The 17,354-nt window shown below is 43.1% G+C and overlaps 1 protein-coding gene across 1 annotated transcript; it reads left to right on the top strand.

The window, feature by feature from the left end:
• The first annotated feature begins 4,366 nt into the window (after nt 1-4,366).
• On the top strand, nt 4,367-15,709 carry LOC142210669 (F-box only protein 2-like). Its single transcript, XM_075279990.1, has 6 exons — nt 4,367-4,414; nt 6,388-6,463; nt 8,344-8,470; nt 8,869-8,961; nt 11,509-11,644; nt 15,567-15,709. Exons 2-6 carry the CDS (start codon nt 6,427-6,429, stop codon nt 15,699-15,701), a joined length of 528 nt encoding a protein of 175 aa, XP_075136091.1. The 5' UTR covers nt 4,367-4,414; nt 6,388-6,426; the 3' UTR covers nt 15,702-15,709.
• Nucleotides 15,710-17,354: the final 1,645 nt, after the last annotated feature.

The raw sequence follows: 17,354 nt of genomic DNA, 5'->3' as shown, positions 1-17,354 counted from the left end.
TTAGATAGGCCATGTCAGTGTTCGGTTTAATGACGTCTTCAGTTCTGACACTTCACCATTCTTGAGTTGTGCAGGGATCCATTCTGCACAGTTGGCACAGCTTACCACTGTCTTTGGACAAGAAAATTCATATCCCTTCTGAAATCTGAATTTATCTAATTTGGTGAATAAATCCTCAAAATTTAAAGTTGGGGCTTCCATGGTCAGTGGAAAATCATCTAAACTTAACCACAAACGTGAGACCTTGGGGATGGGGAGCGCCTATGAAAGATCTCGTCTGCTAGGGAAGATGGAGTCTGAAATTTGAGGTGGAGGATTTTACTTTTAAAGAACTCTTAGCTGTGAAACAAACTTAACTCAGTATGGAACACAATATTCATGGGAAAAATATAAAGATCTCTTCTTCTTCAGTCACAAATTTCTGCACTATTTCAATGAGCAGCGACTCATTTAACCAGTTTTACTACAGTCCATCTGAAGGGAAGATCAGCAGGAGTAGGAACTGCACAGATCAGTTTTTTGAAGTAGAAGCAGTTTCATATACAGTGTTGGCCAAAAGTATTGGCACCCCTGCAATTCTGTCAGATAATACTAATTTTCTTCCAGAAAATGATTGCAATCACAAATTCTTTGGTTTTATAATCTTCATTTAATTTATCTTCAATGGAAAATCACAAAAAGAATTGTCAAAAAGCCAAATTGGATATAATTTCACAGCAAACATAAAAAAGGGGGTGGACAAAAGTATTGGCACTGTTTGAAAAATCATGTGATGCTTCTCTAATTTGTATAATTAACAGCACCTGTTACTTACCTGAGGCACCTAACAGGTGGTGGCAATAACTAAATCACACTTGCAGCCAGTTGAAATGGATTATAGTTGACTCAACCTCTGTCCTGTGTCCTTGTGTGTACCACATTGAGCATGGAGAAAAGAAAGAAGACCAAAGAACTGTTTGAGGACTTGAGAAGCAAAATTGTGAGGAAACATGAGCAATCACAAGGCTACAAGTCCATCTCCAAAGACCGGAATGTTCCTGTGTCTACCGTGCGCAGTGTCAAGAAGTTTAAAGCCCATGGCACTGTGGCTAACCTCCCTAGATGTGGACAGAAAAGAAAAATTGACGAGAGATTTCAATGCAAGATTGTGCGGATGGTGGATAAAGAACCTCGACTAACATCCAAACAAGTTCAAGCTGCCCTGCAGTCCGAGGGTACAACAGTGTCAACCCGTACTATCCATCGGCGTCTGAATGAAAAGGGACTGTATGGTAAGATACCCAGGAAGACCCCACTTCTTACCCAGAGACATAAAAAAGTCAGGCTGGAGTTTGCCAAAACTTACCTAAGAAAGCCAAAAACGTTTTGGAAGAATGTTCTCTGGTCAGATGAGACAAAAGTAGAGCTTTTTGGGAAAAGGCATCAGCACAGAGCTTACAGGAAATAAAAGAGTCCTTCAAAGAAAAGAACACGGTCCCTACAGTCAAACATGGCAGAGGTTCCCTGATGTTTTGGGGTTGCTTTGCTGCCTCTGGCACTGGACTGCTTGACCGTGTGCATGGCATTATGAAGTCTGAAGACTACCAACAAATTCTGCAGCATAATGTAGGGCCCAGTGTGAGAAAGCTGGGTCTCCCTCAGAGGTCATGGGTCTTCCAGCAGGACAATGACCCAAAACGCACTTCAAAAAGCACTAGAAAATGGTTTGAGAGAAAGCACTGGAGACTTGTAAAGTGGCCAGCAATGAGTCCAGCCCTGAATCCCATAGAACACCTGTGGAGAGATCTCTTGATGGCCGTTTGGAGAAGGCCCCCTTCACATCTCAGGGACCTGGAGCAGTTTGCCAAAGAAGAATGGTCAAAAATTCCAGCAGAGCATTGTAAGAAACTCATTGATGGTTACCGGAAGCGGTTGTTCGCAGTTATTGTGTCTAAAGGTTGTGCTACCAAGTATTAGGCTGAGGGTGCCAATACTTTTGTCCGGCCCATTCTTGGAGTTTTGTGTAAAATGATCAATGATTTGACTTTTTTTCATTCTCTTTTGTGTTTTTTTCATTGCAAACAAAATAAATGAAGATATTAATACCAAAGAGTTTGTGCTTGCAATCATTTTCTGGAAGAGCATGAGTATTATCTGACAGAATTGCAGGGGTGCCAATACTTTTGGCCGACACTGTACCAAGCCATGTGATATCATGTTCATTGGTCACATGGCCTGATTAATTGCAACACGCCTGAATGCTACAATCTTTTCATACAGCTGGCTAGTGGGGTCTCTGATGTATGACCCCTGTCAATATTCAATTGATGACCCACCCTATGGACCTAGCTAACGTTCCTCCAAAATATATGACCTGCTATTCTGCCAGTTTTCATAGAACCTCGAATAGACTCAAGTCTGCGGGATCTGTGAAAGCCAGTGCCCAATGGATGCAAACAGTGGCATAACTAGGAACAACGGGGCCCCGTAGTGAACTTTTGATATGGGCCCCCCCCCGACCGACGCCCACCGAAGTCCCTGACCGAATCCCCCCCCCCCCGCATTCCAGTGCTCTCTATTATGCCCCATAGTGGTCCCTGTACACACTATTATGCACCATAGTGGCCCCTGCACACAGTATTATGTCCCATAGTGGCCCCTGTACACAGTATTATGCCCCATAGTGGTCCCTGCACACACTATTATGCCCCTTAGTGGCCCTTGTACACAGTATTATGTCCCATAGTGGCCCCTGTACACAGTATTATGCCCATAGTGGCCCCTGCACACAGTTTTATGCCCCACTGTGGACACTCATGAACAATTATTATACTCTGGGGTCTTTTAAGACCCCAGAGTATAATAATTGGAGACCGAAGTAGGGTACCAACATAAAAACTATGTTACTTACCTATCCTTGGCTCTGCTGCAGTCCTCGGTGGTGTCGGCCATCTTCAATGGCGTCACATGATCTGGGATGTCACATGACCTGGGACGCAGACCCCAGTCATGTGATGTCAGGGAGAGTCACAGAAGTAGGCCCAAACCTGCCTGGAGAGGTAAGTGACACAGTTTTCATGTTACCTTACCTCTCCCGGTCCTCCGATCATTATACTCGGGGGTCTAAAAAGACCCCTGAGTATAATAATGATGTTTGTGGGACCCGTGGCATCACTTACCGATCCCGACCACTGCAAGGATCGGTAAGTAAATAGGGCCCTTACTCCAGCCAGTAATGGCCTATTAAGAAAAGAAAAAAAAACGCAGTGGTAGCAGCTGTCGCCGGGCCCCTAATGTCCCGAGCCCTGTGGCAGCCGCTATCCCTGCTAGCCTGGTAGTTACGCCACTGGATGCAAAGCAACCATGAAAAACTGTCCCTTTCATTCATTTTTCACAGTTGTGTGAATATAGCTTTAGTCATTTCAAGTATGCTTATTGCTAATTTGTGAAGGGTCATAAATCTGAAAAGCCTCAAGGTTTTTAAACATTCTTATCTTTTGATACGTTGCCTGTGTTCTTCAGAAAAATAAGTAACATTTTATTTTAGCACATCTGCCTCGCCGTGCACATGTTTGGATATGTCTTTCTTTTAATATGAATTAAATCACACACTTTAGACAAAGGCACGTTCACATGCTCCATGTCTGTTTCACTGGACTGTAATGTAAAAAAAAAATAAAAATAAAAAAATGCTTTCTTCCATCATGTTTGTTTACTTTGGCAACAGGAGGAAAAATTTCTGACAGAGGGAGAATCCATCTGTATTAGCTGGTTGATACAATAGACATTACTACCCTGTTTCCCCAAAAATAAGACACCCCCCCCTTCACTTCCTGGACCACCTACAACCGGCAGTCATCCCGGCGCTCCGCTAAGGAAGCGCCGGCATGACTGCCGATTGTCCCCCTCTCCAGCCGCTGCATAAGACATCCCCCGAAAATAAGACAGGTCATATATTTTGGAAGAAAATGTAATATAAGACACTGTCTTATTTTCGGGGAAACAGGGTAACAGTAGTCTGAACCCATTAAGCTGCTCTTTCTGCAAGTTATTTCTCTGGCTGCAAGTCAACACAATCTCAATGCAATGGGGGCGGGGGGGGGGGGCTGGGAGTGGTAAGAATTTAGGTTACCTTATTGTTCTATCAAATTGTTGAAAGAACAGGTTTATCTTCTTTGAGAAGTGACAGTATCATGTTATAGTCGCTGGAGCCCTGAGGTTGATGAGTTCCCCTCTTATAAATCTAATCATTATATGTGGGCCTCACCCATGCAGATGCATTCTCTGCAGGATGATACAGGGAGGAGATTGCTAGCTTGTTGTGTGATATAAAGGGACTGAGGCCAGACAGTAAAGTATAAAGTAACAGTTCTGTGAAGACGGTGCAGAGAGCAGTCGCTTCGTCTCGACCCCTCTATACTGTTCTGCTGCTTATGTAAGTGAGTAAAGCTTGCAGTTTGTCTGGGATTGCAAATGATAATGACTACACAATGACTGTACAGATATAGCAGAGCTCAGTTGTCATTTTATGTTTTTTGAGCATATTTAAGTCAAGTTAAGGTACTAGGCCTACCTGCAGTTGTATGTAAAGCCTCGTATAATACTACAGTAAGTTGTGTAAAATTATAGACTGCGCTATATTCACAACCTTAACTACATCTGTTCTAGATTGTATCTGGTATGTTTCATGTCTTCTGGGTAGGTTTACACTGAGATGCCGGCTAACCTGCTGAATTGAAGAGGACCTTTCATCAGATTGGGCACAGGCAATTCCATATACTACTGGAAAGCCGACAGTTTGCTGAATTCAGCGCATTGTTGGCTTTCCCGATCTGTGCCCCGGGTAAAGCGCTATCGGTCCCGGTACCGTAGCTCTTCACAGTCAGAAGGGTGTTCCTGACAGTCAGTCAGGTACGTCCTTCTCCACAGCAGCTCCTATCACGCTGCACAGTGTGAGCGGGGAGGAACGCCCCCTCCCCTCCTGATAATACTCGTCTATGGATGAGCACTGTGAGCAGAGGGAGGGGGCGTTCCTCCCCGCTCACACAGTACAGCGCGATAGACACTACTGTGGAGAAGGACGTTCCTGACTGACTTCTGACTGTAAAGCACTACGGTACCGGGACCGATAGCGCTTTACCCCGGGCACAGATCGGGGAAGCCGATAGTGCACTGAATTCAGTGCACTGTCAGCTTTCCAGCAGTATATAGAACTGCCTGTGCCCAATCTGATGAAAGGTCCTCTTTAACTTTATCAAGATAGTTTTGTATCACAATGCAAAGAGTTTTTAGGACAATTTTAGCTCTGCTATATTCCTGGTGCTGGTGCTTGCTGGACCAGGGGGCTAGAATTCTTGGATGTACAGGACACTACTTGATGTTTAAGGGTTGAGCAGAAGCGGGGTGGGGGCAGTGGTGGTGTTCCTGATTTTCAGTATTCATCACAGCTGAGGATTAGTTACAGTGAATTCAATCTTTGCAATCTGTTTTGTGCTAAATATACTGATATAAATCCCTCTCCTGTCCGGACGTTCTGTCCTGGACTTCAGGACCCACCTCTGGGCCTCCATCTATAAAAAGTACAGGGGACTTTCTCATTAGGGTCCAGTCTTCCAAGAGGTCATCCATTTTTTGGAGGATTCTCCTGTAATTGTGGAAGAGTTGGCAAGTATGCAGTAAGTGTCCCTTCTTCTTGGACATAGCCTTAGGTTCCCTTCACACACGCATAGGCTTTACTCACACAGTCATTAAAAAACAGCAGTGAGATGACCGTCTTTCTAACAGTATTTAACTCTCCATTCCCCGCCCCCCCCCCCCACTCCCTTTTGCTCCAGGCACACATGATACGTCACAAGGAAGAACGGGGCCAGGGAGCAGACAGGTAGCTACAATACTCATACTCATCTCTGTGTGGGGGGGCTGAATGGAGGCTGTGTAGAGGGGATCCTGTATGGGGGACATTGTACAAGGGTCACTAATTGGGTACCACTCATTGAAGCAATGATGGGAGACACTGTATAGGGAACACAGATGAATGCCATTATACTGTATCAGGACAATATTGGAGGCCACTATCTTGTACAATGGCACTGATAGGGGCCATTGTGATGGGGACCATTATACTACAAGGAGGCAGTCATGGGGTCATTATGTTGTATAGGGACTGTGATGGAGGGTCCATCATATTGTATGGGGCAGTGATTGGGGTCAATATCCTGTGGGGAGCATTAACCTTGTGTGAGAAATTGGGGGAATATTAAAGGTGTCGTTCACCTTTATAATACTGTTGGCCTGTTCTTAGGATAAGCCATTAATATTACATCTATGGCGCTCCAATAGCCAGGATATCTGCAGATCACCTGATGGCCTATTCTAATGTTAACCCTTTCCTTTCAAACTATTTTTTAGATTGTGTCAGTGGACCTTTCACATAAGAATAGCAAAAAAATGGCAAGGAATCTTATCAAGAACCCCTGCGGGGAAGGTAAGATAGTGACAGAATGTTGTAAGAATGTTGAATTTTATACAAACATAACCTGGTAACCCAGCTGTGATGGCAGATACCATCAATTATGCCTCCCCCCTCCACTCCCATGTCACAGTAATTCAAGAAGCTGGCATGTGAGGAGCTGTTTGCAGGATTCTCACTTTAAGTTTATATTTGTCCAGCCACTTGATCGATGCTTTTATTATTTTGTACAGATCTTAAAGAAGCACTCAAGTAAAAACTTGATTTTGTCCTCCCCATTTGGAAATTAGCCTGCGTGTAGTGTATGGTACTGAGTACGCTATTGACAGTTTTATTGTGAAGTTATGTGCTTTCCTCCGGAGTACTGGGCTCCTTAGACCCAATGAAACAGTCCATTAAGCTAGAGCTACTTACCCATTGTGTGGTCAAAGTTGCCAATGAAAGTGAATGCAGATGTGTTGCAACTCTCAAACTGCCCCAACCATGACATGAAGATCTTACATGAAGATTATTAGAGATGTCGGTAAATCTGTGCAGCAGTGCCTCCTCCTTCATCAGATAATATACCGATAGTAATAGGATGTATAACACCAGCTCTCATCGCTCCTACTATTCCTACACTCCAATGATTCCCTTGAGGCTGTGTTTACAACTGCGCTTTTTTACTGAAGAACTGCATGCAGTTTTTATATTCCATTAGCATTCAGGTGTAATGCAGAATACTTATTACTGAAATACTGTAGAAAACTATATGCATTTCTTAAGCAAATAAGCACCGTGTAAACCCAGCCTTATGATTACAAAGAATATGAGCTGTGACAACAGTTTGTAACCTGACGGAATGAGGCAAAGTGGATTGTGGGAAATGCACATTCTAAGGGCCCCTTCACACGGAGTAAACGCGCATGTATTTTGGCAAAATACACGTGTAAAAAATACACATGTAAAAATCAGACTCCCATTGACTTCAATGGCATTTTTTTTTACACGTGTAAAAAAACACGTCAAAATACACGTGTAAAATGTCATTGAAGTCAATGGGAGTTTTATTTTTACACGTGTATTTCTACACGTGTATTTCGCCAAAATACACGTGTGTTTACTCCTTTGTGAAGGGGCCCTTAGGCTGGGTTCAGAGGGAGAATTTTGGACTGGATTTTAAGGTGGAGGCCGCCTCAGAATTCGGTCCAAAAAATGGCTAGCCACGACTGAATCCTGGTGCAGTGCATACCAAATATATATCTACCAAAATTGGAGCTCTAAAAAAAATACCACCAGTTAATTGCACAGCCAGGTATATGAGCTTTCCTGATGTGTTTTTAGCTAGTGATTTCTCCATGGATAGCTAGAGCTGCTAAGGGAGAACTTTAGAGCTTTTACTAAATAAAATATGTTACAAAAATGTTCATTGAACGCTCCCCTACACAATTGTAAAGGATGGACAGTAACATGTTAAAAAGAAAAGCGATAGGGGGCCACACGGTGGCTCAGTGGTTAGCACTGCAGCCTTGCAGCGCTGGGTCCTGGTGTTCAAATCCCACCAAGGGCAAAAAACCATCTGCAAGGAGTTTGTATGTTCTCCCCGTGTTTGCATGGATTTCCATCCCATATTCCAAAGACATATTGATAGGGAAAAATGTACATTGTGAGCTCTATGTGGGGCTCACAATCTACATTTAAAAAAAAAAAAAAAAAAAAAAGCGATAGCAATAGCTATTTGGTGGCTTATCATATGGTTGTGCTGCCTTTGAAAGAGGGTCCGGCAAATATAATGACAGCTACAACAGCTCTACATGAGGACTTCAACAAACAGCTCTTGCAGCTCATCTTCCTGGCCCCCTGTGACTGATTTTCTAGTAGACACTGTACTGTATATTGTTTATTCTCTGATATAGAGGAGCTAGAACACTGGGAAGACGTTCAGCATGGAGGTGATGGGTGGAAAGTTGAAGAGCTCCCGGGAGACTGCGGAGCAAAGTTTCCTTCTGATGGAATCTCCAAGTATTTTGCTACATCCTTTGAGTAAGTGTCTGATATAGAAAAAGAAAAAATCACTTATCTTCTGATTAATGTCCTGGTATTTTCTTTCTTATTGACAAACTTTAATAAAAATTACAGTTAAAAAAAAATGAAAAATTCACAATTATCCAGACTACTGTAGATCACTGTGCGATATTATGAGCAGTCATTGCTAATATTATCCAGGGTCTCCTAGAACAGTAGGTGTACATACTATTATATAGTACCTACGGAGTAATACTGGCAGTAGTAATCTCCTGTGATATACAGTATGCAGTAAATAGAACAATCATGGCATATAAAAGTTCCATGAAGCCTGGGTCTTTCCTGAGAATTGATGAAGATGAGGGAGAGGGCACAGAGGTCACATAAAATGTACATATATGGTCTTCTCTCCTCAGATGGTGCTGTAAATCTCAAAAGATTGATCTACTTAATGAAGGATATACTGCAGAAGAGCTGGACGCTCAACCCAAGATTCTGGTCAGCGACTGGTGAGATGATTTGTGGGTAGGAAAGCTGGGTGGTAGCCAATATGATGGTTATGTAGGGGCCAGTGGCATAACTCTGACTATCCCAACTAGCTGTTACACCAGGCCAAGAACACTTCCACCTATTTTGACGATCCCAAGGATCTGACAGCCGGATCCCCACATCTCAATTGCTCTATTGACACAGCTAAGTAATACACTGGACTCACACAGGCGCATTGTCACCAACATTTACTAAAGAAGATAATGTTTGGCACAAGAATAGTTAACACCAGTTGTCAGTAGTAAGGAACAGTCAGGATCAACATCAGGAGACCGACATGACAAGGACAAATCAACTTATTCAGCATGAGAACTGCAGTCACAAGACACAGGTGTCAGGCACACATTGGCATAACAGTAGTCTTTGAATACAACAGAGTCAGCTCTGGAATTGCAATGCCAAAGGGACAAAAACTGCTCCGCAGCCAATGAAAGAATGAATCCTCTTTCCAGAAAGTACCAGACTACTGCAGACCCAATGACTAAACAGCAAATATACAATTCATGTGACAATCTTACACCCCCTATTCCAAATTGGGGACACTGTATAAGATGTAAAGAAAACAAGAATGCAATAATTTGGAAATCTCATATAACCATAGAGTATCCCCAATAGAACATATAACACATATCAGGAGTTGAAAGATAGACACTTGTCCATTTTGTTTGAAAAAAAAAAATAAAATAGAAATTGATGGTAGAAACGCGTCATGGAGGTTGGGACGGGGTTAATAACAGGCTGGAAAAGTAAATGGTACAAATAAAAGCCAGCTGGAGGATTCTCAACTAAGTCAGCTTTCAACTTCTGATATATACTCTATGTTCTATTGTGAATAAAATCTGATATATGAGATTTCCATCTCATTGCATTCTTGTTTTCTTTACTCATTACACATGGTACTGACTTTTTGGAATTGTGCTTTTTTATCAAGTGAAATATCAAAATGCTGCAAAGAAAATTCTCCAAACTGTCTATGAGAAAGATCCTGCTAGCCAGCACCTTATTCATCATGAATCAATTACCAGAAATAGCAAAGCAAGATACAGCCGAAAGCATGATCCAATCGTAATAGAAAGGTCTTACCGGTGATCCATTAGACTGTCAGGGGGGGAGTGTAGAAATCTGGGGTCATCTCGATAACACCAGAGCATAGTCATTAAAGTGATATTGGAAGAATGGAAGTATTACTAATTTACCCTAATATGTGCCCTTGTACCCCAAAAGAGAATCCTATTCTGACAATGGCGGTCTCAAAATACTGACCCTAATAGAGAACCAGTCCATCCCTAAATATCCCTAGCCATTTCAAATAAGTTTAGTACATCATAAAATACAATAAGTTATCCGTGTATTCAGTACAATACGCATCATAAAACACATCATGAGACAAAGAAAAAGTAAATATGTAAAACAGTTCTACTGTACATGCCACCACCTCATATACATACCGAGCTGTTGTCCCAGATAACCACCACGTCACAATATATCAGGGTGAAACTACTTTCATTCACACACCCAGATTGTCCTAGACTCATCTATGTTCAACCCTACAGTCATCTAGATCCAACTTTCACCAAGCTACAGTTGGAGAGCAGCTCCCACCACACTACAGGAGGAGCTCAGTTCCTAAGCCTGCCCCAGGAAACCAACAAAGTAACACTATTCCTTTGATGGCACTTTTATTCTTCAGCCGCTACTGACCCCACTGCATGAAGCTGGTGGTATAACATCATTTATTACTTACTACTGCCCTGTAACATCCAGACATTTGGGGTTGGATCTACCTTGTTTTCACACTGCGGCATGATCGCCACCCAGAGGCTTTCTCCATCCTCAACACTTAAGACCAGTTCCTTACTTACTTGTTCAACTGCCCTACTAGCTGTAATGGCTGTCTCCCCCACAGGGAGTCCCTGTCCTCTGAAATGGACGATGGCACAGGCTCATCATGTATCTCCACAGCTGTCTGTACAATCGCTGTCCACTACATCTGAAGATCCTATACAACCTATACTTTCAAGACGAGGGCCTGAAACCTGAGGATGAGGAGCTCACTGACCCCACCATAGAACAGACTGCTGCATCTATCTATCTATCTATCTATCTATCTATCTATCTATCTATCTATCTATCTATCTATCGCATCTTTGCCCAAGACAATAGTACTAGCAACCCTGCCAGTGAATTCTTCCAATTACTTTGGGTCCTGCCAATTATGCCATTAACTTGTAGGTTGTACTGCTGGCTGTGTCCTTTGCATGCAAATTGAGATATTGTCTTCTTGTGCTATAGTCATATGCCAGGTGGGAAAACTCATATACAAAGACGCTTTCTTCAACTACACATCAGACAGTTGTCCTCCTAGCGCCATTTTGTGTAAGTCAGTGACCTCCACCACCTCACTGCCATTATAGTTATTGTAGGCAGTTGTCACCCCCTGAATATAATCTTGCAGTCTGTGAGGAAAACTTGGCAGATTTACCATTCAGGGAACCTTATGGTTGCAGGTATGCAGCACGGACTGACGCTGGATGTTCGTATGAGCTGACCGTGCAGCTGTTGTCTGATAGCCAGGATGTCATCAATGAATACAAGAGTGAGAACATCACTATTCCCAAAAAGACTGAGGGTACCTGGAACCAGGTGAGACAAGCGCTTGAGGCATGGCTTATGCAAAATCTTGTTAGCTATGACTGATTCAAACAAGTATTATACAAGTATGGCTTCATGTACTCACACTGATCAATTTGGTAGTTTTATTTCTAAAATCCATCCATCCATTCACAAGAAATAGTCCCAGGAAGATTATAAGTAAACTGGTTCTTAATCCCCAAGTGGGTAGAAACCTAAGAGCTAGGGATAAGAGCTAGTTTACATATCATTTTCATGGGACAATTTCTTGTGAATGGATGGACAGATTTTAAAAATAAAATGTTTCAGGGCACAGCGAGAATCAAATGATGTATGTCACGTTGTATTTTATACTAGGAGACAGATCCTCTTTAAGCCTTATTCCAACAGCTGTTTTTGTTGCAGATTTTGCTCCAGTTTTTTGAGCCAAAGGACAAGAATGACTACACAAAGTAATGGGAAATATATAGGAAGCTAGTATACTTCTACCTTTTGCTCAATCCACTCCTGGCTTTGACTCAAAAAAGGCAGCAAAATCTGCAACAGAAAAAGCTGCGTTTCAGCAACATGGGGCCTCTGCCCAAAACAGAGTTGTGTGGACAACAAAAGTAAAATACGCAGACAGCAGCAAATGATGGGAAGTGTGTGTGTGGTAACAACCCACATAATAGACTTGGGGCAGTGGCGTAACTACCACCATAGCAGCGGTAGCAGCTGCCACAGGGCCCGGGACATTAGGGGCCCGGTGACAGCTGCTACCGCTGCTATCATTATGCTCGGAGGTCTTTTCGGACCCCCGAGTATAATGATCGGGCCCCCTGTTGGTGGAATACTTTCCACCAACAGGGGGCCCCGAAGCTGCAGCAACGGAGACACAGGAGCTTCAGGTCTGGCTCCTGTCAGCGCTGCAGGACGCTCTCCCTCTCTCCCCCCTCCCTTTCTCTGCTGTCCTCTGCCCACCAATGAGAGGAGGAGGCGGGGCTTATCCCTGCCGTCCTGCACTGGAGGAAGAAGCTGCTCTAGGAAAATGAAACTGAAGCTACACAGGTACGTACTGGGGTTACTATACTTATTACTATCAGGCATTTGGGGGGATTACTTGTGTTTTAGTAACTCCATGTGCCTCATAGTAATAGCAGTTAACCCCATCATCTCCCTCACATTAACCCCTGTTTGCCTCACCATAAGAGTTACTAATATGTGAGACATTTGGGGGTAATAATAATGAAGATACTTTATTATTACCTCCATGTTTCTCACATATCAGTAACTCTTATGTGAGGTACACAAGGCTTAATGTGAGGGACATGATAGGGTTAACTGTTATTAATATGAGGCACATGGAGTTACTAAATTGTAATGCACAGGACCAGATTTTTTTTTATCCACAATTTGTCCTGGTATAGCGGTCAGCGGTGACAGTATTTAGTCCTGTAGGGGCCACTAAGGGACATAATACTGTGCGCAGGGGCCACTATTGGGTATAATACTGTGTGCAGGGGCCACTATGGGACATAATACTGTGTGTAGGGGCCACTATTGGGTATAATACTGTGTGCAGGGGCCACTATGGAACATAATAGAGCGCGCAGGAATGCGTAGGAGGGACTCGGTCGAGATCTTCGGTGTCGGGGGGGCCCCATGTCAAAAGTTCGCCACGGGGCCCCGCCATTCCTAGTTATGCCACTGACTTGGGGATATGCTAAGATAAGAAATTCATGTCTTCTTTCTTCCATGGAAGCACCACACATGGCCATGGATTGCAGCAGACTGTATCACACATGGTAGGCTTAGATACGTTAGCTTAGCTGACACATGATAGGTTTCTATACACTAATTCTACAGACAGTATCCCACATGGTAGACTTAGGGTGCATTCACACGGAGTAACCGCGTGACCTGGCACGTATACGCCGTGTGAGATTTTGAGCGCCGTATAAGCTCCCATTGATTTCAATAGGAGCCTGGATCGTATACGCCGCGTGATTTTGCGGCCGCAAAATCACCGCCGCAAAATAACACGCCGTATACGAGACTAACTCCCATTGAAATCAATGGGAGCGTATACGGCGCTCAAAATCTCACACGGCGTATACGTGCCAGGTCACACGGCACGTTACTCCGTGTGAATGCACCCTTACATTCAACTGCTTGGCAAATAGCATCACATATAACAGGATTAGATACACAGACTTAGCAGACAGTATCACAAGATACTTATATGCATAGATTTTACATAACAAGCAGAAATACGTGGCTTGGCAGACAGTATCACATTAGATAGACTTAGATACAATGGCTCAGCAGACTATTACACATGATAGGCTTAGATACCTTGAATACATGAGGTTTCGTCCATGCTCTTTTCTCACTTGCAGGACCCGCAGACCTGGACAGTGTCACAATGACATAATTAATAGAGGTTTATTATAAGATAGGAGTATAAGATAGGATGGGATGATCTGGAGCAGCACCCTGCTACATGGATGAAATATTCATGCCCTGTTACATTATTTATGGTGTTCCCTGACTATGGAGCTGTTGTTATTCTAGAAATGTCATTTCCGGCAAATACTAGAGCCTTATGTAGTCTTCAAACTATCTTCAGACTACAAACGAACAACCAGCAGACTTTTTGAAAATGTTGAGGAACTGAAACACAAAGTTTATTAGAAAGTTACAAAACTTATAATTAGAGATGAGCGAGTACTACTCGATACGGCCGTTTCGAATAGCACGCACCCATAGGAATGAATGGAAGAGGGCGGCAAGCAGACTTTGACTTAACCACCTGTGTGCCAGCTGCATTTATTCATTCCTATGGGTGCGTGCTATTCGAAACAGGAGTTTCGAATAGTACTCGTTCATCTCTGCTTATAATGCTTAAAGGGGTTCTACAGGATTAGAAAAACATTGCTTCTCTCTTCTAGAAACAGTGCCATATTTGTCCATGGGTTTTGTCTGCGAAAATGCAGCTTTGTTCTGTTAGGCCAGGGCCCCACGTGGTGTAAATGCCACGGTTTGGCCAAGCAAAAACGGCACAAGAAAAACGCAGTGTTTTACAGTCCCTGCAAAGTGTTTGGAATCCTAGCGAATCCCTTCCTTACATTGCAGAGAAATACGCACTGCGGCCACACTGGGGTTTCTAAAACTGTTGTCAATTGCACCTCCGGAAACGTCCTGGCGATTTCCCTATAGGTCTAATGGAAGCAGAAATTTTGGAATTTGTGGAACTGCAATACCTGACAAAACACATGGATGAGTGTGGTGTTTATTTCAGAAGAAGGTAAACATCTTTTTAGAATACTAGATCTTTACAACTTTTTGTGAATATGTAAAACTTTGTAAGATAGGTTATTAATAGAAAATATAATTTCAGTATAAAAATGGCAGAAATCCAACAAACACACATAGACTATGAGGTCCGCGTGTGTCTGCAGGTAACCACTCTTGTGGATCATTCACATGGAGTAAAGTGGCGCTGATTCTGCCACGATAACTTGTGGCAGAGTCAGCGCTAATAAAAAAAATTAACGCACGGAGGCGGCTTCAATGGGAGGCTTTTTATCAGCGCTGATTCTGCCGCGAGTTATCGCGGCAGAATCGGCACCACTTTACTCCGTGTGAATGACCCCGTGCAGAGGATGATTTCTTCGTTTTTCAGGTCCCCCAGTGGCCCTGAACGACAGCAAGCCCAGTGTAAGTGTGAACCTAGCCTATGTGTTCTCAATCTTCCTCACACTCCAGTATAACAGTAAATATTAGTCAGTGACTAGGATAAGAGAAAGAGGAGGAGGAGGATGCAGCTGCACTTTCCCTACCTGTCAGGAGCGCGGTATGCATTTGATATCCTCACACACTGAGGATCCTGTTACATATGTTCTTGACCCATGTACAGACATTATGGTCACTGACTATTTGATTTATCCTACAGCTCAGTCATACCTTCTCAGAATATGGACCTGGAGTGCGTTTCATCCAGTTCACACATGGCGGTCAAGATACAGTTTGCTGGAAGGGCTGGTATGGAGTCCGAGTGACCAACAGCAGTATAAAAATTGAAGCCTAGAAACTGAAGAATGGAAATGTTATTCCTATGTCACATGACTGATTTCTTCTATTCTCAATGTGGATCAATAAATGAACTGGTGTGACACTGGGGCTGCACGGGTGACTTATCAGACACTGCGACATGCTATACATGTGTCTATTGAAAATACCTATAGGAGTATCACAAGAGCAATTAGGAATAGCAGGTGTCACTGACAGACTACCCTGTTTCCTCGAAAATAAGTCATCCCCCCGAAAGTAAGACATAGCAGAGGTTTTGTTGAATTGCCTAATATAAGGCACCCCCCGAAAGTAAGACATTCCCCAATAATAATAATTTTTCTGCACAAAGATTGTATGAAGAAAAATATTGCGGCCGGCTGAACACTGTTTGTGATGTTCCGTGTGCACAGGTATGCCGGCTGCTGATGCCGCTGCGATACATTGTATCCACTGTTCCTGCTGCTGTAGGATGAGCTGGGAGATGCCCGCTGTGCATACACTAAGCATCGTATGCGGTGGGGAGTCCATTCTCCCAGCTCACTCTACAGCATCAAGAACAGTGGATACAACGTATCGCAGCGGCGTCAGCAGCCGGCATACCTGTGCACACGGAACATCACAGTGTTCAGCCGGCTGCAATGTTTTTCTTCATACAGTCTTTGTGCAGCAAGCACATCTCAGCACAGTGCAGTGGTGGCAGCGGCACACAAAAATAAAATAAGACATCTCCTGAAAATAAGACATAGCATATCTTTAGGACCAAAATTTAATATAAGACACTGTCTTATTTTCGGGGAAACACTGTATGTGCAGCAGAACTATTATCTGTACTGATGTAGGGCAGTATGTAATATGGCGTCTATTGGAACAGTACAGTGTGGGGTTGGGTGTTGACCAGTAGGGAGCAGAGGATCAGTTCAGGCCCTGAAATGACAGGATTTCCAGCAGAATGTAATTCGTGTTGTTTATTGCAGTGATAGTGTTACAGGTGTTGATGGGCAGTCACTGGCAACAGGGCAGTGGTAATATGGCTGCTCAATGTGTCCAATGTGCAACTTTGTTCTGTCGCTAAGACGTCAATGTAAAAACCAAAAGCATGGATCCCTAATAATATATAAGTTAAAACTTAACATTTAATATGTCTACTCTAAAATTAGACCAAAAATCCAATAATTTCCAATAGAATAGAAAAATCGAACCGTCTTATCAAGATGATGGTCAATATTAGGGAACGACCCATTTGATGTGTATTCTTCAGGGATTTAATGGAGAATATAGCAATGCTCCTCAAGCGGTTCACCAGGTAATAGCTCTACCCCGACATAAAGTGAGTATCCAAAAAATATAGGGTAGCAAATTAAAACTCAAAAGCTTTTATTAATACCCGCTAAAACATTTAATGTAAAATTGCTCCCCCACAAGTGAATCACCATCACCTATCACAATGTAGGATAGCTAGACTACAGATAGTCACATAGGTCTGATTGGGGGTATAGTAGCCAACAAGGGTATTCAAGCTACTAGGATATCAAGGGGAAAAAAATAAATAAACAAGGATCCTCCCCCTCCTTTCCTCAGATCCCTTCAACACCCCATATCAGATACAATGTGTAAGTTGCATTTGGGAGATACACAGGACGCTCTTATATACTATTGTTATCTCAGCTCC

The sequence above is a fragment of the Leptodactylus fuscus genome, chromosome 6, assembly GCF_031893055.1.
Source record: "Leptodactylus fuscus isolate aLepFus1 chromosome 6, aLepFus1.hap2, whole genome shotgun sequence".
NCBI lineage: Eukaryota > Metazoa > Chordata > Amphibia > Anura > Leptodactylidae > Leptodactylus > Leptodactylus fuscus.
Note: the sequence above shows the minus strand (reverse complement) of the source record. Positions and strands in the feature narration are given on the sequence as shown.